The sequence below is a fragment of the Gambusia affinis genome, linkage group LG13 (assembly GCF_019740435.1).
Source record: "Gambusia affinis linkage group LG13, SWU_Gaff_1.0, whole genome shotgun sequence".
Taxonomy (NCBI): domain Eukaryota; kingdom Metazoa; phylum Chordata; class Actinopteri; order Cyprinodontiformes; family Poeciliidae; genus Gambusia; species Gambusia affinis.
This window is the reverse complement of record NC_057880.1, coordinates 26,539,272-26,562,156: the sequence shown is the minus strand read 5'-3', so window position 1 is coordinate 26,562,156 and position 22,885 is coordinate 26,539,272. Positions and strand designations below refer to the sequence as shown.

At 36.0% G+C, this 22,885-nt stretch overlaps 3 protein-coding genes across 3 annotated transcripts; all 3 read left to right on the top strand.

Annotated features, from left to right (window-relative positions):
- Positions 1–2,320: 2,320 nt before the first annotated feature.
- LOC122842414 (mas-related G-protein coupled receptor member B1-like) lies at positions 2,321–8,047 on the top strand. The gene is made up of 5 exons (XM_044136237.1): positions 2,321–2,552; positions 5,499–5,574; positions 6,556–6,776; positions 7,275–7,450; positions 7,538–8,047. Exons 3-5 carry the CDS (start codon positions 6,594–6,596, stop codon positions 8,025–8,027), a joined length of 849 nt encoding a protein of 282 aa, XP_043992172.1. The 5' UTR covers positions 2,321–2,552; positions 5,499–5,574; positions 6,556–6,593; the 3' UTR covers positions 8,028–8,047.
- A 3,476-nt stretch (positions 8,048–11,523) lies between these two features.
- On the top strand, positions 11,524–16,615 carry LOC122842413 (mas-related G-protein coupled receptor member A4-like). The gene is made up of 5 exons (XM_044136236.1): positions 11,524–11,706; positions 12,295–12,473; positions 12,561–12,894; positions 13,633–13,664; positions 16,435–16,615. The coding sequence occupies exons 1-5, from the start codon at positions 11,524–11,526 to the stop codon at positions 16,613–16,615; spliced, it is 909 nt and encodes a 302-aa protein (XP_043992171.1).
- Positions 16,616–19,284: 2,669 nt separating this feature from the next.
- LOC122842757 (G-protein coupled receptor 4-like) lies at positions 19,285–21,394 on the top strand. Its single transcript, XM_044136899.1, has 3 exons — positions 19,285–19,458; positions 20,426–20,601; positions 20,678–21,394. Exons 1-3 carry the CDS (start codon positions 19,285–19,287, stop codon positions 21,219–21,221), a joined length of 894 nt encoding a protein of 297 aa, XP_043992834.1. The 3' UTR covers positions 21,222–21,394.
- Positions 21,395–22,885: the final 1,491 nt, after the last annotated feature.

Sequence of the window (22,885 nt, the reverse complement as noted above, 5' to 3'; positions counted from 1 at the left end):
CCTTTTCCCTCTTTCATCTTCTTCACGGTTGGCACCATAAAATCTCTGTCTGCAGCACAAGGAGTCTCTCCCCAAAAAAAGCAGCGAATTGTTGCAATCCAAATTATGTTGCTGCTAATTTATATCCTGCTGTTCCTGCCGGTCATCATTTATATTCTTTTAGATATAAATGAACAACAGCATCCTATTTTCACCAGTCTGGCCTTCATTTGTGTTTATACTAGTCCTCTTGCAGACACAGCGATGTACGTGCTTCTTAGGGAAGGTGCCATTGACACAGTTTTGGCTTCATTGTGTTGCTGTGAAATGTCCAGCGATCAGGGATCGAGTACAATGGACAGAGAAAAAATATCAACTCTGTATACAGAGATAGCTATGTAGTTAAAATGTTGCAGTGAATGAAAAAGCATTTTTGCAACAAACATTTTGCTGAGTATGTCTGATTATTTTGAATAGCAAACTGTGTTCTTACCATATATATTGCAGCTAAATTTGAATAAAATTCTTCAAAGAATGGTTCATGTTTTCACTTGAGACAACTGGCAAAAGTTAACCTTTGAATGTTAGAATAAGGGAGGTGAGCATGTGTGTTTTGGGAACCTCTTTGTTGCAGTTTGCATGGTTCTCCTCATGAGGGCGCCAGGTAGCAGCAGGTCTGACTCCTGACTCCCTGCAGCTCATCCACGGTCATCAGGAGATGGATTTAAGGACGTGGACGCCAGTCCTTCAACACCTGAGGGTTAACCTGCAGCGTGAAGCTCTGAGTAGTTCCTTGTGTCTCATAGTTCTGCTGCTTTTCTCGTCTCAGATTTTAAGATCTGGTCACCAGAGTCTCATGCTCAGATCCTCATGAACTCTGTTATTCCTGGACAATCCCTCATGGCTGGCTCTGTCCCACTCCCTCTACTGCTGTGAAACCTGTCTGTCCTCCAACACCTCCACCGCACAACTTCCTGGATACTCACCTGGAAATCCATGGTCATACCAGTTCTCCCAGTACTGCAAACTCACCTGCCAGATTACTTCCTCCTCTCCCTGGCAAATGTGCGTCACATGTCTCTACAGTAAGGACGACCCAACATGATCATTTCCCTTCATCAAATTCTCCATCTGCTCCTCAGAGCTTCCGGTTCTCTTGCTGTACCAGAAGCCTTTTCTGATCACACCTCCATACTCTTCATTTTCTTACAACAAACCTGAACCTTAGTTCAGTTTGGTCTTTTCCTTCTTTAAAATGTGTTAATTTGACATCATTTGTTTTGTTTGTTTTAACTCTAAAAGTGGACTGGATTTGAAAGTTACAGGATCATATCACCTGTGGACTGGAGTTCTTTTGTAAAAACTAACTTAGTGTAGCTCTTTTGTAATCATTTCACATGAAATCTAGTTTATTCTGATTTACTGTAAGATCAGTTTGTTCATCTCAACTGTTGTGCTCATTCTGTTTCAGCTTGTCTCTGTTTAATTTCATGCTCTACTTCCTGTCCTGATGGATGGTGATTCCTTCACTGTGGAAAATGTTGTGCATGTTGATCCTTCATTCCTCTTCCAAACAGAAGGTGTTTCCTGTGACAGCTGCAGATATGCAGAGTTTTATACCAAGGTTTGGACTAAATATGACTTTGGTATATTACAAAGTGCATTGTAAACAATATACTTTCTAATGTAAATATGCTTTTGTTTACAATAAAAAACAAAAATATAATGTATTAGAATTTACAGTGAAATACACTAGAAAATGTATTTCAAGAAATGTGAGACTTGGTTCTATTTTGGAAATATTTAGTACTATATGAATGGACAACACATTGCTTTTGTGTTTCATATATTTGAAAATAATTTGCTGTGCAAACTAATTCCATCACTATTAGTGGTTACCACATAAACTTAAATAATAATAATCACTGACATCATTATTTCTGCTCAAGTCTGTTGGTCGCATGCCAACGACCTTTGACTCTTGTTACTGAACTAGGTCTGTTGTGTACAGGCTGAACTGATGTGATGCATCAACCAATGAGAATGTATGTGAGGGAAGGTTTCAGATAAACATCCTTCACTGGCCCTCATGGGGGAGAGTCAGGAGTGACAGCAGCAGAGTGACAGACAAAATGAAGTCTGGATAATCTCAAGATCACAATCTGGGAAATAAAAAGATTATTCAGTTTAATGGACTTTACCAAGCTCCGCCCACAACTGACCTAGAAAATATAAAGTCTCTCAAACAAAGCCTCGTGGCGCTTTGTTTCTATGGAAACCTCTATGTAAACATGGCGTCTTCCACTTGGACTGATTCTTTGCGGAGCATTTCCGACTCGATTAGTGCGTCATTTCTGCCTGATTTTCAACAAATATCATCTCCAACAATGAACAGAGGAACTAACAAGTTCATGTCATCGTTTTTGGATGAGATAAAGGTATTTGAGGCACGCGGTGCCTCCAACATTGTGCACATCACAGCAAAATGCTTTCGGTCGATGAGGAAACAGCAGATCCTCACATCAATATAGCCGTGGACAAGATCACTGATGCCTGTTGTTCTTTAAGGTTGGGTAAGTCGGGCATTCGTCATTTTGTAGGTTACTCTTGAAATCAGTGGATGATTCCTGTGGTTTGTTGGCGAATGTTTGAGTGTGTCTAGACCTGATACACTGCACTTGGTGCTAGAGTGGCTAACACGAGTAACAGTTTAGTTCCAAGCCTTTTCTGCTAAAATAAAATCTTTAATGTGTTTCAGATACAGTACACATTAGTTATTGATCTGTTGAGCTAACATAAGACTGTGTAGCAGAAACATCATGTATGCATGATGTTTGCATTTGGGCTCCATCTGCTGGTGTCGGATAAGGATGGGACGCTGTTGGCCCATCACCGCCGACAAAATGCTAATAAATAAGTAAATAAAAAGCAATAATACTTGTAGGAGCCATATGTACATTTTTGGAATTGATAAGCATCTGTAATTGAATCGTTGTTAAGCTTATGACGTGGTGCCTTTTGATTGGTTTTCGAATATTTGGTTTATGAAAGAAAAAAGGACTTGCTCTTTGTAGAAGTTTGGCACCTTAGGAGAAACACAGTCTTTTGACCGTCACTTTATTTGTTTTGAATCTGTTTGTTATTTTTATTTCTTTTAAGTTCAGTAAAGACCTAGAAAATACCGTCGGATTCAAGACCTCCTTTTTTAAGAAGAAAGTGTCGCGTTCGAAAGAGCTTTAAGGGGCTAAACTAGTGAGGCTTGCCGCAATTACAATACTGTCGAGTGCGAGAAATTAACAAAGTCCAAACCTTGTTAAAAAGAGAGAACAAAACACAGCTTTATTACATCTGGCCAGATGGAGAACCCAGAGAGATCTGAGATCTGACTAGACAAAGGAATCACTTCTCTATATTTACTGTTTAATGCCCCTCACACACAGACAGGGTGTCATCGCTGATATTCTAAAAAAGCTTATCAGATTAATACACATGGTGAGAGAAATGCAACCTTTAGTTAAAAACCAGTTTCAGGCAGAATATTCTGTGCCTAATAATAATTACTCAGTCGTTGGGTCTGGTCTGTCACTGGAGGTTTGACAATTATTTACTTATCGCACTGGAGCAAACTTGTGAAGGCTAGAAGAGAAACAATGACTCTGTAAGTCTGAGTAAGATATAATAAACTGATTAAACATGTAAGATTAACATTAAATAAACTTCTAATAAAAGTAAACATACTATGAATAATTATTTTATTCCACAATACTTACACCAGCACACACTCCCTTATTCTTGTTGATCCTATGAAAGTTGAGCTACTCATACTGTCGTACACAAGCTTTGATCCAAGCCCGGCATTCTGCTCCTGATTTTGGAAATCTGTGAATTTTCCGACCACAAATACGATCAGGATATCTGACATCACCACTACAGATACCCCACTGGAAATGGAGAACCATTATTTTTCAATTGTTGATGCAAAAACTTTATGCCGGTAAGCTTGTACAGTAGTAGTCTAGCACTACATTAGCATGCGCTAGTGAGACGCATGCTAATGTGTTGTAACTATGCTATTACGTAGAATCAGCCAATGAAAAGTGGCCCCTCTGGTAAGGTTCATCTCCTGGAACCTGAAGATTGTTACAGATCAGAATACAGTGATCCCTCGCCACTTCGCGGTTCACTTATCGCGGATTCGCTATTTCGCGGATTTTCATAATGCTTTTTTTTTTTTGGTGCATTGTGCTCTGCATTCTGATTCGCTAAAAACTCACTCCCGCTTCTTGTATCAAAACATGCTACGAATTGTGCTATCATTTTGTCGTCTCGTGCAGTTATGTGTACGTACATAAAACAGCTTGGCAAATTTACATTAAGTTGGCCAAATTATCTTGTAATTTCGAAGAAGAGAACACTGCAGAGCGCAGTCAGGATGCAGCGGCCCAGTCTGAAGAGCAGTGAAACGGCCTACACGCGAGTCACTGTATTTGTATACAGTACATGTAATAGTTGCTAATTGTAAAAAAAAAAAAAGTTTTCTATTTCGCGGATTTCACTTATCGCGGGTCATTTTCGGAACGTAACCCCCGCGATAAACGAGGGATATTGACTTGTTTGCAGCTTTATGTCCAGAAGTTTGTCCAAAGTAATTTTTTTATGCTTTGTTGAAGGCCATACATCATTTCACTCTATTGCCATAATTTCTGTCAAGAACAGAATCTAATCTAAATTCTCCAAGAACTGATTGAAAAAAAACAAAACAAAAAAACTTTGCAGTTTCTGTTTTATTGAGGCGCCAGCAGAAAAGCAGCAGGGTCTGTTATAATGCCAAATCCTGCTGTAGGACCTATTTACTTATTTTCAGTTAAAATTGAGATTATTTAGTTCATTTTTATTTGTTTATTTTCTAGTTGATTTATAATTAGAATTTTTGTTTAATTTGTTATTTAGAATAGGTTCTTTGGTTAACAATTCACTTAATTAGTTAATTAATTTCAGGTTAGGTAGGTCTTGGGTATCTAATTATGCACGTGGGTGGTCTTAAGGTTTTTCACCAGTCAGTTCCAGTCACTTCAGTCTATAACTTATTTTGCCTGAACTGGAATAAAAGCAACTAGAAGTGCATTTTGACTGTTTTGATCCCTTTTTTGAACTGTATAAACCAGAACCAACGTTGCACTATAGTGACTATTTGAGTTTAACTCACTTTTTGCTTTGATCACTTTTTGCTTTGAGTTTTTTGATTTTGGAATTTGAGTTGGAGACAAATAGTCACTACACTTGCATTTAAAGACCTTTGGATGTCAGACATTTTTGCATATTTTCGTAACTATTAACTTGTACACAGCTTTCATTGACGTTACATTCAAAACTCAGTGGAAACAAAGAGTTCCAGAGAAAGAAGAAGCATGAAAGTGAGTTTGGTATTCAAATAAGAAGGAGACGTGTGCATGACAGGGTGTGTAAATGATTGTCAGTGGAAACAAACTGCATGTTGTGTCCAGTGATAAATTCTGCAGACTGTTAATGCAGAGAGCAAACCTTCAAACACCAGAGGAGAGAAATCATCTAGAAGGGCCCTGACAGCTTTCAAAGGTAAACAATTTGAATTTATATCTGGAAATATAAAAATGAATAAAACAGGGAAGATGCTTTAGTATTTTAGTTAAATTTTAAATTTGTATTGATCTCTTTTTCAAATAAAATATCCTGAAACTTTTCAGATTTTGTCAGAACTAATTGCTCTTTTTATTAATCAAAACCAAATCCTGAACAAGTAGATGTTGAATTTATTTACATTCTCTGATAATCCAACTCATTCAGTTTTATCACCATAACGTGGCTAAACTGGACCTTTCCAACAAAGTTACTGTCAGATTCTGAACTGAAACTAAATAAAACACAGAAGGATTTTCACATTACAATGAAGTTTTTTAATCAGTTCAACACCAATAACAGTTTATTAAGTCTTCAGGAGAAAAAGTGAAGCTCTGTAAGTTTAACTCTTTAACAATCATTTACTTGATATTTGCACTATTAAATAGATCAGCATTAATAATAATAACAAGGGGATAAGTAGCTAAATATGGAGAGGTATTTTAACTTATTGCTCCTCTGTCTGCTGACTGTACTTCAACATGGATACAGCGCTGAATGTGACTGACATAAGTTACTCTGACAATATGATTGGCTGAAACAGGAAAACTGTCTGAACGTTACAGATCATTCCATGTTAAAAAAAAAGAAACATTTATGGATTGAACTGTGGCAGCAGAGTCTCAAAATTTCCACACAAATGCAGTCCAGAGACCAGAAGCAGCTTTAGGTTGAATATATTTGTCTTTGCATCAAAACTGTAAGTGTGAATCTTGTTCTGTGCATTTGTAAATTATGGGACTGTTTTAGCTCCATAAAAAATGGAATCTAAAACCAATGAAAGAATATGATCAAGACATTTGTCCACTTTTACCAGTATAATTTTAAATAATATAGATTCTGATGGTAAATAGTAGGACTTACTAGTTATACTTAATGGGATAAAAATAATATATTATATATCATCACTTATGTTTACAGTTACCTCAGTCATCAAAATCCTGGTTCAACAGCAAAGAATGGAAGAGCTGAACTTCAACGACACGTCATTCATAAACGACTTTAATTACAGCAACATGAGCCACTACATCAGATACTCAGATCCTGAAATCTTATACGATATTAAGTGCTTTGTGGATTGGGTCACCATTGCCATTGGATTTCCTTTAGTTATTATAATATTGATTGCAGTTTTTTTTCAGGTGAGTACAAAATAACTTTAACCTCTTTAGTTTTAATTATTACAGAGATTCTGTGGAGTTCTCATTACTTTTACAAATCCAGGAAAATTACCTTAGCAACTACGTTTTAGACTCCTGTTCTTCCAACCCAGAACAGGAACTAGACCAGAAGATACTCAGCAACCCTGAACAGGAACTCCTAGTTTACATATTTTAGATCAACATTAGATTATTTTTCTTCTTTTCTTCTTTCCTTTGGTTTGTTATTTTGTTTGTATTTCCTTTTAATTCCTGTAAAACACTTTGTATTGCCTTGTTTCTGAAAATGTGCAATATAAATAAAATTACCTTTACTTATATTTATAAAGGATGAGTTACTTGAGCCTGTTGTTTAACTAGGTGTTCTCTCTCATTTCTCGTCTGTCTTGTACCTAGAAATGTATGTAATGTGTGAAATATTCTACATGTCAAAAATATTCTGTCATTAATTTGTTATTTTCTCTGTTTTATTTCTCTCAGGTGAAAAACGGTCAGGATGCTCCAGTTTATGTTATTAATCTTCTCGTCTCTGATATCATTCAGTTCTGCAGCAGAATTTTTGTATATTTTGATTATTTTAGTTTAATCCCCATTCTCATCACATTTTATGCTTTACTGGTCAGTGTTGGATTCATGATGTGCATCTCCTGTGAACGGTATGTTTCCTTCTTCTGTCTCATATAATCACTTTAATCTGTTCTTATTAACCTTCAGAGACTAAACATCTCTATCTGTTATTGCAGGTATCTGGTTGTTGCCAAGCCACTGTGGTACAGATTCAGAAGAACCATCAAGACATATGTGGTGGTCTGCACTGTGGTCTGGATACTTCCTTTTTTGTTTCCGCTACTTATTTTTATTACTACAGGTGTTAAGATGATTGGCATCATCATTACAGTTTTTCTCCTCCTTCCTTTTCCCTTGTTCATCTTCTTCCTGGTTGGGACTATCAAAGCTCTCTATGGAGCGTTCAATGTCCCAGCAGATGAAAAACGACGAATCGCAGCCATTCAGGTTGTGGAGCTGATTATTTACACTCTGCTGTTTGTGCCCATCATCTTTTGGATTCTGGCTTCGTATATTGATTTTATGCATACTCTGTTTTGGAATGATGTAGCGTTTATTTGTGTTTTTCTTAGTCCTGTTGCAGACATAACTTTGTATTTGTTCAGTCGGAAAAGCTTCATGGATAAGTTTCTGGCTTCAATATGTTGTAAAATATCTAACAATTAGGAGACGAGCAGCACAGATAATGAAAGCAGGATTGTAACAATTACTGGGACTGTTTAGGTTTTAAACAGTTTCACTATTTAGTCAGTACTTTGTAGTTTGTTCCTCTAATCAGACAACTATTTTCAGTAACAAGTAATCTAACGCTTTACTACTTCAAGTCCAGTAATCAGATTAAAGTTACTTATCCAAATCACTGTGCATTATTATTTTTTGTCATTTTCTCCAGTAATTTATTCTATTTACTCTATGCTTCTTGGGTAGTGACCATTGTTTCTACAGTTATCAGCAGCTGATAGCATGCTGCTATAGAAATGTAAACAGTGGAGGCAGGAGAGAGATGTGCATTTAATTACTGGATAAACAGGAAATACTTTTAGTTTCTGTCTGAGTTGCCAAGTCCTATTATTATAGACGGCTTAGGGATTTTTTATTTTTTATTTCTTTTAGTTGCTTGCAAATGGAAAGCAACAGCAGCATGTCATAATTTATAGTGAGTGGTGGTGAGGCGGAGTCTGAGGACCAGGTTGGAATGAAGGAATGATGATTTAATGATGAAAATACAAATCCAAATGTCCAAATGTCCAGGCAGTACAGATGAGTGTAAGGCTGAGTGGTACCAGTTGTACCAGTTCACTACTGGTACAAATGAATAAACTGACGACTGAGTTGATCAGCAGACAAGACAGTTTAACACAACAGATTCAACAAGGAATTCAGGTGACAATAAATACACAGAGAGTAATCAGGGAACGAGACACAGCTGGGAACTATCTAGGGGTAGACAGGACGACTCGTTAAACTGAAGACAAAAACCTAACAGAGGAAAAAAAACAAAACCTCACATAGAAAACAGGAATGAACTGGAGAATCCAGCAGTGAGAGATGGAGAATCAGGAGCATAAATATTGGGACAATTAAATATTTGTGACAGATGAGAAGCTGTGAGAGGAGAGCAGGGAGGATAAAGGAAGGAGGCTGATGAACTAGAGAAGAAACTGAGGAGAATGAAAACAATAAGGTGAAACTCTGATCTCAGGAAAAGAAAGAAAAACTAAGATGGGGAAAAAAACATGAGATCTATGCTGTGCATTAATAGTAAGATGATAAAAAATCAAAACACAAGAGAATCCTAGAACTGAACCAACCCAGGACTGTAAAATGCTTCATTTCTCCTTATTGGTGCTGAATGAAAGTTTAGTCTGAACAGCATCTAAAAACAATCTGTCTCTTTCTGAACGTTTCTCCACGGCTTCCAATTGGGAACATTTTGTACTTTTGCTGTTTTTTTACTTATTAAAATGAGTGTTTTATTCATTCTGACATGTGGTTTAAATATTATTTATTGTTCTTTGAGACAAACCATAACATTATACATGTTTACACTACACTATGAAGCAAAGGGAAATATAAAATAAAACTTAAATATCACAACTAATTCATTTTTAATCCAGTTTGATTGCACCCAAAACTGTAAAGTGGATCCTGAATATAAAATTGTTTTTCATTGAATGAATCTAGAAACTGTTGTGCAAAGTGGAAAACTTTTCATCATCTCTGAATATATTCAAGAGATATTTTTAGGTTTGAAGACAAAAATAAGGCAACAAAAGACCAGAGAGTTAAATGGTTCAGAAACTCACCAAGATTTTATTATTATTATTTCTTTTATCTAATAATTTCTCACAATAGATAAGATGTTATACGCCTGAGCTCACAGTAGGAACCTGAGCTCACAATGATCTGTGATGGTCTTGCTATGGTGTCTTTTACCAAAACCGTCAGCAAAACTTCTTTCACACGAGTCACAGTCACTTATTTCTTTATTTCCATACAAAATGGAGTGAAACTGTCAGAACAGAAACAGCTGAGAATGATTTCAGAACAGCAAACAGAAAATGTTTCCATTCAGTTGCTTGCATCAGCAGTAACAATACTATCTCAGAAGGATAAATAACTCTTCTACCAAGTTGCAATAAAACATTTGATCAAAAGTTTAGCAGTTCCCTAAAACCCCAGTAGATGGAAGCAACACTCGATGTAAAATCAAATATTCTCAGTTCAGAAGCCTGAAGGACAGAGAGGAGATGTTCATTGTCTCCTCAAAGCAAAGAGGAAGAGAAAGTCATTCTGAATGTTTAGGTAGCAGAAATGGTAATAAAATGGATTGGTTCTCTTATTTAAGAATATATTCACATTGTTGTTCATTAAGCAAATATATAATTTCTGTTTCAACAGGAATAAAAAAAAAAAAAACTGCCCAATTCATTAACATAGATACAACATCAATAAAATGTTTTGTTTATTTATTGGATTAAAAGACTGTATAAATCAGACTTGGTTTATCTTGTTAAATATGTTGAAGTGCCATTTAATCTAAATTGGTGTGACATGAAGAAAGTGAATTAGAAAGAGAAACAAGCTAATTCTACTTGGCTACATAATCTACAAAGAAATTAATCAAATATTTTGTTGAAATGCAAACAGGAAGAAACTGGAATAAAAGGGCAACTTACAATAAAGGAAACAGAATCTGTCCTGCAAAATCAGGAAACAAGTTGATTCATGGCATTCAAATAATATCTGAAAAGTAGTTCTGGAGACAAATTATGCTGCAGTAGATTCTGTGGATTTTTATTCATTTCAGCTACTTTCAGTGTAAACAATCTAATTTTAATATTCATATTGAGAGAACAAAGGATTAGACAAACACCATTTGCTTTATCAGTACTGCTAGCAAGATTTTGCTTTTCAATGAAAATCTACAGTTTTGCTATAAATTGATCTGAAAAAAACAAAACAAAAAACCTTTGCAGTTTCTGTTTTATTGAGGCGCCAGCAGAAAAGCAGCAGGGTCAGTTATAATGCCAAATCCTGCATTTAAAAACTTTTGGATGTCAAACAATTTTTGCATATTTTTGTAACTATTAACTTGTACACACCTTTCATTGACGTTACATTCAAAACTCAGTGGAAACGGAGAGTCCCAGAGAAGGAAGAGGCATGAAAGTGAGCTTGGTATTCAAATGAGAAGGAGACGTGTGCATGTCAGGGTGTGCAAATGATTATCAGTGGAAACAAACTGCATGTTTTTTCCCGTGATAAATTCTGCAGACTGTTAATGCAGAGAGCAAAACTTCAAACACCAGAGGAGAGAAATCATCTAAAGCTGCTTCTAGGTTGCTTTAGATGCTTTAGAAGCAGCTTTAGGTTGAATATATTTGTCTTTGCATCAAAACTGTAAGTGTGAATCTTGATTTTTGCATTTGTAAATTATGGGACTGTTTTAGCTCCATAAAAAATGGAATCTAAAACCAATGAAAGAATAAGATCAAGACATTTGTCCACTTTTACCAGTATAATTTTAAATAATTTAGATTCTGATGGTAAATAGTAGGACTTACTAGTTATACTTAATGGGATAAAAATAATATATTATATATCATCACTTATGTTTACAGTTACCTCAGTCATCAAAATCCTGGTTCAACAGCAAAGAATGGAAGAGCTGAATTTCAACGACACGTCATTCACAAACAGCTTTAATTACAGCAACATGAGCCACTACATCAGATACTCAGATTATGAAATCTTAAGAGTTATTATGAACTTTGTGAATTGGGTCACCATTGCCATTGGATTTCCTTTAGTTATTATAATATTGATTGCAGTTTTTTTTCAGGTGAGTACAAAATAACTTTAACCTCTTTAGTTTTAATTATTACAGAGATTCTGTGAAGTTCTCATTACTTTTACAAATTTAAGGCAAACTTAGAAAGTCCAAAGAATACTAACTTATATATATTTAGCCACCCAGAACAGGGATTAGAACAAACTTTTAATCCAGGAAAATTACCTTAGCAACTACGTTTTAGACTCCTGTCCTTCCAACCCAGAACAGGAACTAGACCAGAAGATACTCAGCAACCCTGAACAGGAACTCCTAGTTTACATACTTTAGATCAACATTAGATTATTTTTCTTCTTTTCCTCTTTCCTTTGGTTTGTTATTTTGTTTGTATTTCCTTTTAATTCCTGTAAAACACTTTGTATTGCCTTGTTTCTGAAAATGTGCAATATAAATAAAATTACCTTTACTTATATTTATAAAGGATGAGTTACTTGAGCCTGTTGTTTAACTAGGTGTTCTCTCTCATTTCTCGTCTGTCTTGTAACTAGAAATGTATGTAATGTGTGAAACAGGCAACATTCTACATGTCAAAAATATTCTGTCATTAATTTGTTATTTTCTCTGTTTTATTTCTCTCAGGTGAAAAACGGTCAGGATGCTCCAGTTTATGTTATTAATCTTCTCGTCTCTAACATACTTCAGCTCTGCTGCAGAATTTCAGAACTTTCAAGAGATGCTAATTCAAATGCCCTTTACTTTCTCACATATTATACTATACTGGTCAGTGCTGGATTCATGATGTGTGTCTCCTGTGAACGGTATGTTTCCTTCTTCTGTCTCATATAATCACTTTAATCTGTTCTTATTAACCTTCAGAGACTAAACATCTCTATCTGTTATTGCAGGTATCTGGTTGTTGCCAAGCCACTGTGGTACAGATTCAGAAGAACCATCAAGACATATGTGGTGGTCTGCACTGTGGTCTGGATACTTCCTGTTTTGTTTCCGCTACTTATTTTTCTGGCTCCAGACTTTGACATCACTGTTATCATCACAGTTCTTTTCATCCTGGCTTTTCCCTTGTTCATCTTCTTCCTGGTTGGGACTATCAAAGCTCTCTCTGGAGCGTTCAATGTCCCAGCAGATGAGAAACGACGAATCGCAGCCATTCAGGTTGTGGAGCTGATTATTTACACTCTGCTTTATCTGCCCATCATTGTTTTGTTTGTGACTGTGTTTGTGAAGTGGTATTCTAATTTTTGGTATATTGCAGGATTCATTTGTGTTTTTCTTAGTCCTCTTGCAAACACAACTTTCTATTTGTTGAGTCGGAAAAGCATCATGGATACGTTTCTGGCTTCAATCTGTTCTTGTAAAATATCTAACAATTAGGAGACGAGCAGCACAGATAATGAAAGCAGGATTGTAACAATTACTGAGAGCAGTTCTGTAACCACACTGGCACGGTAAACACAATAAATGTTACTAACATGGGAATTAAATACCCAGTACACTGCTGCTTTAAACATTAAACAGTTGGGGAACAATATATAACAACTTGTGAGTTTGACAAACATACTTTTTAGGGCATTTTGAATATTTTAATATACAAAATGAAGGCAGCTCTGTATGCCTTCCTCTCCCCAGTGCAGCTTGGCGCGAACTGAGGAGGGCAGCAAGAACACACAGGATATGACGCGGAAACAGGAAACAAGAAAATAAATGTTTCTCCGCCAAAATAGAATACAATTCAAAAACTAAGAAAAACAAATAAACATAAATAATGAGGGTGGATTTGAGGTGAAATATAAACAGTTTTACACACATGCTTTTTAAATTGTTTTCTTGTGTGTTTCCAGTCATTGACTTTTAGCATCATTAAAAATACGACATGCAAATCAAAACAGAGCCGCGGTGGATGGAGGATAAATCTGCCCGGGTCTGGATGGACTCACCACTTGGAGCTGGCTTTCAAAGCACAATAAACATTTCAGATTTTTTGTAAACCTGTTCTGATGCTTTAAAATTAACATCCATATTTTACAGCTCCTTGTTTCCTGCTCAGTGTGAACGTCGGAGCTGTCAGACCTTAGAGCCGCTGTTGCTGCAGCAATATGTTGACTTTTACCTATTTACATCTATGAAGTGTAAAAGCTGCTCTAAAACCACATAATATTAAATTCAAGTCAAGGTTTGGTTCTTAACTTCTTGGTAATAGAAAAAGACAACATTGTGTGTTTGGTGACAATAACTACGGCTGTGTAGGACGGCCTGAAACTTTTGTCTAAAAGCATTTAGTGTTATGCAGACAACAGAGAAATCATAAAGAAACAGGATGAAGGTGTTGAGTTCGTTTCTTTTTTCTTGATTTGTTTTTTAGTTCACCGATTTAGCAAATAAAGAATGTAAATGATGAAACACACTGCTTAGACACAAGTTAGGGACCAATGGGATCTAATAACTTCAGATCTAAAACACCTGAAGAGCTTCACGGTTTACAGTCTAATAAAAACCACAGATAAGTCAGAAGTTGTGGTGGAGAATATGGATTGTAGGCCAGTGTCACCTGAGCTGGGATATTTCTATACTTCTGAAAGTATCATGATTTGTAAGGAGAGAGTTGGATCAAAATGCTGACAGGAATAAGAAAGTCTTATTGTGAGATGACTGAAGTCTGAAAACTCAGAGACCTCACAGGAACCCACAAGAGGTTTGACTGATGGCTGCTGCAGAAGTTGATGTAAGCTTCCAATGATGAGGCAATGAAAGGAGTTGTTTAAGTACAGAAGGTATTGATTATTACATAGAGAACTGGTGGCTGATTACTGATAGGATGCAGCTGAGAGAAGAGACCAGACTGGCAGGCTGAAGGAGAGAGAGAGAATAATAGCACAGGAGGAGAAAACACTAATGGATACATAAGTCAAACAGAAATAAAGTGTTTTAAATATGTGACTAACTTCATTAAATTAAACCGCAAAAGTACATGGGCCACATATAAATATCTGTATTTGTAACTTCAGCCATTTCATTATGAGTACAAGTCTGTGGATAGAGAGTCGCTGTGGGGGGAGGTTGTTGGTTGGTAGGCATCTGCACAAGCCCCAATTACTGCCATCCTGTTCTGTTGAGTTAGCTCAGGGAGGCCAACAGGAAGCGACCCCCACCAGTCTCTGTCTGAAGGCCCACAGTTGGCCCACCACAGCCAAAAATAATCATTTAATATCACACAGAGGAGGGAGGAAGAACCAACATGGGTGACGAAGCAAAAGAGAGCCATGCAGAGCGTCCTGCACCAGCATGCCTCTGCTTGACCCTGTTGCATAAATGTGAATCGACGTTAATGTCAGATGTTTTGCTTCTCTAATGTTGCAGTAATAACTTACAAATGAGGTGCTGCTTGCTGACAGCAGAGTCCCAAAACATAAATGGTGTAAACTGCTGAAAGTAAATTAAAATGTTAAAACAAGTGTTAAAACGTAAAGTGTAAATTTTTTGGTCAAGAACCTCGAGAGGATATTTGTTATAACTGAAATGAATTGAGTTGGAACAAGTTGGTTCATCAGAACTGAGTTTTAGAAAACTGAAACATTTAGTTATTTTCTTCAAAGTCACTTTTTTTCTGCTGGTAAAGGAAATGGACGTATTCCATCATCTCTGCACCCGTTTCCTTTAATACAGATAATAGATGTGATTGGTCAGACACTGTAACATAACTATTTATAGAGGACGCTCAGACTGCAGAGCGTTGAGATCAGAACAATAACTGGCTAAAAACAGAAACAGTTTCAGGACCTTTAAACTTTGAAAGGCAAATAGAATTTTTATTTGAATGTATAGAAACAAAAAACTTACATCCAATATAATATTCTGCTGAAAATATATTCCATGTGTTTAAATTAATGCTACTGTTAAATCAAATTAGGAATAAAATTCATTATTTACTCTCATACCTACTTTAAACAGGCAGAATGAAATTCATTTTAAGAAAAATTTATTAAAAATAGAAATTATGTAACACGGAAATTTTTATTTTCATTTTTTGTGTGTGAGGAACCTTCCTGCAATGGTTCCTGGGTAAAAAATAACATTTACCCTAAAACCTGATATGTAAGAAACATCAAATCATCCAAATTATATATAATAAATATATAATCTGCTGTCTCATTCTAAAATTGAAACTGTCCCAATTATTAATGTTTGTTAATGCAGGATTGTTAGTCGATACAGAAAGTAGAGCCGTAAAACACTGAATGGCCATTATTGGGTTTCTCAGGCTGGAAATGCGAATATTGACTTATTGAAACTAGTTAAAGAAAACTTGAAGAACAATGTCTAAACTCTGATTCTGGATAAACTTTTACACTCTTTCCAGTATAATTTTATCTTACATTCTGATGGTAAATTTCAGAATTTAATGGTTATACTTGGACAATAATTAAAAATGATTTACACATTTATTTTATCATAACTTCCTTTTGCAGTTACTCCTGTCATCAATCACAGCAACAAGATGAGCAACTGCAGCAATTATGAACCTCTGGACGGTGATGTAGCTGTAAAAATTGCAAAGTGGGTAAATTGGATCACCATTGGTATTGAACTTACTTTTGGGACTATCAAATCTCTCTCTGCAGCGCTCAATGTCCCAGCAGATGAAAAACGACGAATCGCAGCCATTCAGGTTGTGGTGCTGATTATTTACACTCTGCTTTATCTGCCCATCATCATTTGGCTTCTGCTTATTCTTCAAAATGCAACTGTTAAACACAATGACAGTCGTCGTGTTGCAGCTTGTATTTTCCTTAGTCCTCTTGCAGACACAACTTTGTATTTGTTAAGTCGGAAAAGCATCCAGGATAAGTTTCTGGCTTCATTGTGCTCTGAAATATCTAACAATCAGGAGACGAGCAGCACAGATTATGACAGCAGGATTGTAACAATTACTGAGACTGTTTAGATTTTAATACCTGTTATGATGCAAGAGAGCCTCAATAATAATCAGTTTGCTGCAGCCACTTTTTGGATTGATTAGCAAAAGAGAGATTATTTTTCTGAATTGTTTTTATGGGGAAAATTTCTACAAAAAACTAAACGTAAGTTATCAGCTACTGGAGACACTCTTTGGTTCATTATTTTGCTGATAATTCATAATACTGAATGAATCATTTTTATAATTCATTCTGAAATCAGACCTTTTAGTATAATCATTTGCATTTAAACGTACTTTTTGTTTACGTGTCAGCTTGAACAAACAAACAAACATACTGATGTGTGCATTACTACTCTGCAAAATCAAGTGTTAGGTTTCCACTGTTGGTGTTGTATGTTAAAAATACAGTGTTAATTCAACAACATGAGTGTTGGTTTCCCAGAAGAGTCGGTGTTTCTCCCACAGTGAACGTATCGGTGACATCGTGTGTTTGTCGGAGGAGTGGGGACGGCAGGATGGCGTCTTGTCTGGTTCCATGTTAAGGTTATTGTGGTTTTGATTATTTTTTTATGAGTGCAGTCATTTTCCATTTGCGCAATAGTAGCTGACCATATTGTCAGACATCTGCAGTATGTCTGACAATATTCTAATGATCCCACTTCTTGTGTAGAAGCATTTTATTATTAGCTTAGTTTGCTGGTCCTGATCAATTTTAAAACATTTTAAAAAGCAGAATGATCTACAGCAACAATAATCTATGATCCACATAATCATTTCCAATATAATTTCCTGTCATAATGGCCAATTCCTGGTTTGGGTAAAGATGCAACAACAAAAACAGTAGAGAAAACATTTTTCATTTCATTTTTCAGTTTATTTTTATTTCATTCACTCAAAAATAAATTGATCACCTTCACCCAGACGCATGTAGGAGATGTTTTATATGTGGATGGAAAGGAGATGGTTAAGGGGATGTACTGCTGATCTGACATTTGTGTTTTTATGTAGTTTTGCTTTAACATATTTGCGGCTTTTGTTCTTTTTGGATGTACTGCAGTTTTGCTCCTGTTTCCCAGACAAATTTCTCCTATAAGAGACTAAAAAATGATCTGATCTTCTGAACAGTTCATGTAAGAACAAAAGAAATCATCAATGAAAACAAACTGAATGAAACATAAACATATCTGCTTCCTATTCACATAAAAAAAATAACTATTCAGCTCAAAAGACTATTGCAAACATATTTCAAACACACACATACATATGTGCACACACTCAAAAACAATAAATAAGTCTGTCAGTTAATTCCCTTTTCTCACGAATAATAACCAAAATGTAACAGTAATGTGCCAGTAAGGTGGATTGGATTTGTCAAGACAAAATGGAAAAACCTCATGGACAGACAGATAGACAGACGGACAGACAGATGGACAGACAGCTCTCTTCTACTCTGACTTTTTCACCAAAAACAAGCTGCACCACTCTGGACTTTGAGCAAAGCTCAAGAGGCATGAACGTTTGTACAAAAATAACTGGATTATGTCTGTGAGAAAGAGGAAGCTGCATCAATATCTAGTCAAAACGGAGGTGAGGAGAGGCTGGAGAAAGAACTGGAAAACTATTTTATATTTAAAGACTGAGAAAAGCATCTTTCAAATTTGAATGTTTAAGATTAACAGAGGAAAACTTGAACATTTTGTGTTTATCTGGATGTATAATTTACTGAAACATGATGTCAGTGATTTCCAGTAGATGATGATTATTTTTGTAATGCAGCTGTCCAATCTGTGTGCGTTTTTACACTTCTGTAAATATCTATCAGATCTAATTTCTTAGAAACCTCCAATCACACTTAGATGAGTAACTATTGAAAGAAGAATTGAAAGTTTTCGGGGGGGTTTTCCAGTAAGACACGTTTTCTTCTCAATAATAAAATCTTAGTGTTTCCATCTTTCATTATGTTTGTTTCCTTCCAATAATTTTCTCTCCTGATCTCCCTGTTCATCAGTCCATGGTTCCATCAAAACACACCACAAATAAATAGTGAATCAAATCAGCTTGTTGTTTTGACTGTACATATTTACATTAACAAGCAGATGTTTTCATTTCCTGAAATGTTCTGAGTCATTGTTTATGTGACAATGACTCATGCACGGATAATATCTGATGATTTCATCTTCTAACAGTTTAGTTCTAATGAATTCTCTTTTAACTTCCTGAAAGTGGACGTAGATAATCAGCTCCCAGGTTTTGAGCTTTCTTTGTGGATCTGGACGAGAAGAAGACTAAACCTCACAGCTCAGCTTTTTACAGTAAAGAGTTTCAACTGCTTGAGGTAAAATCTATTCATTGTGATATCAGTAGTGATAACTACCAAAAGGATGGGCATATTCAGTCTTTTTAAAAGTCTAAAGCAACAGTAAAGGAGTCTGTAATTTCTGTGAAAATGTCTTCATTTATTGCAGTAACATGGGATTCTAACTTTTAAAAGAGAAACAGGATATATTTTGTGATTCTTGTCATTAAAAGTCTCTTTTTATGAATACGAGGTATTTGTAAATGTACGTAACTTTATATGCACATCTGGTTATGTTGTTATGACAACAGGGAGATTTCATCCAGAAACTCCTGCTCTGAAAATGAACAACTAACATTTAACTTCATCATGATTTACCATCCATGTTTTATAGAAAACAATGGAAATGCAGGACAACATCACCTTCAACAACACTGGTGACTTCAACATCACCAACAGCAGCAGCAGCCAGTCTGACATTAATATTGAGTCAGTCATGCATTTGATGGAGTTAACAGTGATTTGCACAGGACTTCCTCTGATGCTGGTGGCGATCTGTGCGGTTTATTGTCTGGTACGTACGCTGACATTCACACTGCCTGTCTATCCTGACATTCTGCTGTAACTAAAGACACTTTGGGTCTAAATAGAAATAAATTAAATGTTTTGTGCTGAAAAACAAATTATGTCACTTCTAGGAAATGTTTTGGTGTGTTTAGATCAAAGGTGTTTTGCAGCATTAAAACTGAATAAATCATGATTTAATCTTACACTGTAATTCACTATTTTGTGTTTTTTACTTGTTTTTTATACTTAAAACCACGTCGGGCAAAAAGTGCAATGTTTAACATAGTCAGTTCTTCTAATTGCTCAAAGCAGTATTTTTATTATATAAGCATTATTATATTGAATAAAAGTAAATATTCGCCACTCCAAGCATTCAGCATACTGAGGTGAGGGAATCTTCATCACTGTACACAGAGTAATGTAACATCGTCAACATCAGCATTTTTCAAAGCTTCTGACATGCAAAAATGAGGTCAGAATATTTGAACTGCTGCATATATTTAAATATGTATTCATGGATCAGCTGCTAAATGAGATGCTTTTTTTTTTTCCATAGTACAGATTAACATAGCGATGGTGGTTTGATGGTTTGATTCTACTCCGTCTACCCTGGTCGTTGTTTCCTGGGGTAAAACTTTTCCCTGCAGGTGTCCAGGTGATGTTCAGAGGCTCTAGAGTTGCAGCCTGCCTGTCAGTGAACTGGGCAGCTGTGGCTGCTGTCCAGTAGCTTCCCTCCATCTGCGTGTGAACGTGTGCGTGAATGTGTGAATGACTGAGGGTAGTGATTTAGAGTCCTCTCTGGTCTTGATAAATCAATATACCAGTACAGGCCATTTACCATTAATGCTCATGAAAAGCTTAGTTTTTGTCAAAACAAATCCAAAATATGGCCTTTACTCATTTTTTGTTCTGTTGTATTTATGGAACAAGCAACAAGTTTTATTTCAACATGTTTATGGTTTATTTCCCTGCAGATCCAGAAAGATCACTCTGCTCCTGTCTACGTCATCAACCTTTTCATTTCTGACCTGATTCAGCTCTGCTGCCTGGCGGCCTGGAAGGCAGGCGAGTTACATGACATCATAGGCTACAGTTACATCTTTGCTCTAATCAGCAGTGTTGGATTTATGGTCTGCATCTCCCTGGAGAGGTAGCTACCTTCAATTTACTTCTGTATTTAATTATGTGTCCTGAGTACAATCATCAGTGGGTTTCTTTCATTCCAGGTATTTGGTTATTGCCAAGCCGCTGTGGTACAGGTTCAGGAGGAACATCAAGACATCTCTGAGGGTCTGTGCCGTGGTATGGACATTGGCGTTTGCCAGTGTTCTCACTTACAGTTCTAATGTAAACCATCAGGTTGTAGAAATCATATTTGCTGCCATCTTTCTCATTCCATTCCCCATTTTGATTTTCTTCCTCGTTGAAACCATCAAAGCTCTGTCTGCAGCTCACAGTGTCCCTGCTGAGGAAAAACGAAGGATAGTAACACTTCTGGTTATGGTGCTACTTATTTACACACTCCTGTTTCTTCCTAACATTATTTGGTCATTAGTAGAAGAACTAAGATTTAACCAGATTTTTCACAGCTTGGCTTGCATTTGTCTCTGTGTAAGTCCTCTGGCAGATGTAACCATGTACTTTTGCATTAGAAAAAGTGCGATGGACAAATTACTGAAATCATGCTGCCATTGTGAAATGTTAGGCAATCAGAAATCAAGCAGCACAGCTGTTGGAAACATGTCTGCATCATGCACCGACACAGTGTAAGCTGTGCATGGAATAACCAGTATATTGCTCAACCCATCCATCGTCATACAGGGTTTTCCCCGGGGTCGCCTCCAGGTCACACTGGACAGTCGGCAGTCCATCACAGTACTGGTAAACCTCTACTTCAGGATTCCTTTGAATGTTCCTGCAGAGGAAACGCTTTCATTGTTATAATGGGTTTAGATACAGACAGGAAGATTAGGATTTTCAAATCAGCATTTTCTGCATATGAATTTATGTCACTTTGTTTTGTATGTTAAATGATTATTTTTAATCTGTAGTTGGTTTTTTGTTACAAAAATGTACAGATGACTAAAAAAATATGTATCTGTGTATTAAATAAAGCATTAATAAATGTTACTGTCTGGTTTATGGCTGGTACAATGTGCAACAGTTATTGAAGATGTAAGTATGTAGTATGCATTCATGCTCCTATTTGAATTGTAGGGAATTAATTGGCAAACAGTTTTCCTGAGAGTGCCTCCTGCTAAAAATAATATTGTTGAATTTAATGTTAAAATAAGTAAAAATAAGGTTAAGATTATAAAATGATTCATTAGGAAGAAATAGCAAGAGCAATGGGAGAGAGGAGAAAATGTTAGATGTTATTATATTATCCAAAAGAAAGTTAGAGAATTTAGAAAATGGAATTGAAAAAGTTATGGAGGTCATTGTAATCATAGTGGACAAATGGAAACAGAACATCATATTTTTTGGAATGTAAAAACCGTGAACATAAAAGAGAAATTCTAAACTAGAACATTTCTGAAGAAATTTAAACAGGGCCTGCCAAAGCGCGCCCCTCGGTCTGGACCCGGCGTTCCGACGCTGAAAGTTAGCATCGACGCCACAGAAAGCTGATCGACGGCATGAGGAGAATCAAGAGAACGTCAACTGACACGGACTTGCGCCATTCAGCGTGTTAAAATGAGCGTATGAGCTAAAGTTAGCCTAAATGCTAAAGTTAGCCTAAATGCTGTCAGTAGCCTGTGAAGCATCACCAGCATGTCTGTAATTCACTTACTCATTTCAGCAAACTAAACATGGCAAATAAGTCAGAAAAACAGCTAATAGCTTATTTAAGCAAACAGGCTAATGCTAATGAACTGTCTAAGCTTCACTAAATAGTAGTTAAAACTTTAAAGTAGCTATATACAGTATTATCAAAATCAAAACAGAAGAATTTTTCCAGTATATTTTTCTAAAACAAATCTTTGCAGCAGTCTGCAAAAAACCAGGCTTAATCAGTCCGACCCAACTTTCAATAAGATTAAGAAATCAATAGTTATAGTTTTTATCTTTTACTTTTTCATGTTGTTGTAAATAAATAACCCCAAAAATCAACAAATCCCCACATTTTTTCTGAGTTCATCAAAATTTTTCTCAAAATTGTCCAAAAACATTTGGTGACCGCTGTCTCAGCCTTACTTGATGTCAAGTTACAGTGCATGACCGATAGAGTGATTAATAAAAGATCACATTTAACATCATTTATTAGCTCAAATATTGTAAAAATTCCTTACAAATATTTCTAAATTAGCGCCACAAAATCTGTGATGATTGCAGAAAACCACAAAAACAATCCTGATTAGTGTGAAAAGATCTTCAATATTATGTTATTTTAAGAATTATTGAATGCTGAAACTCCTATTTATTGATATTTT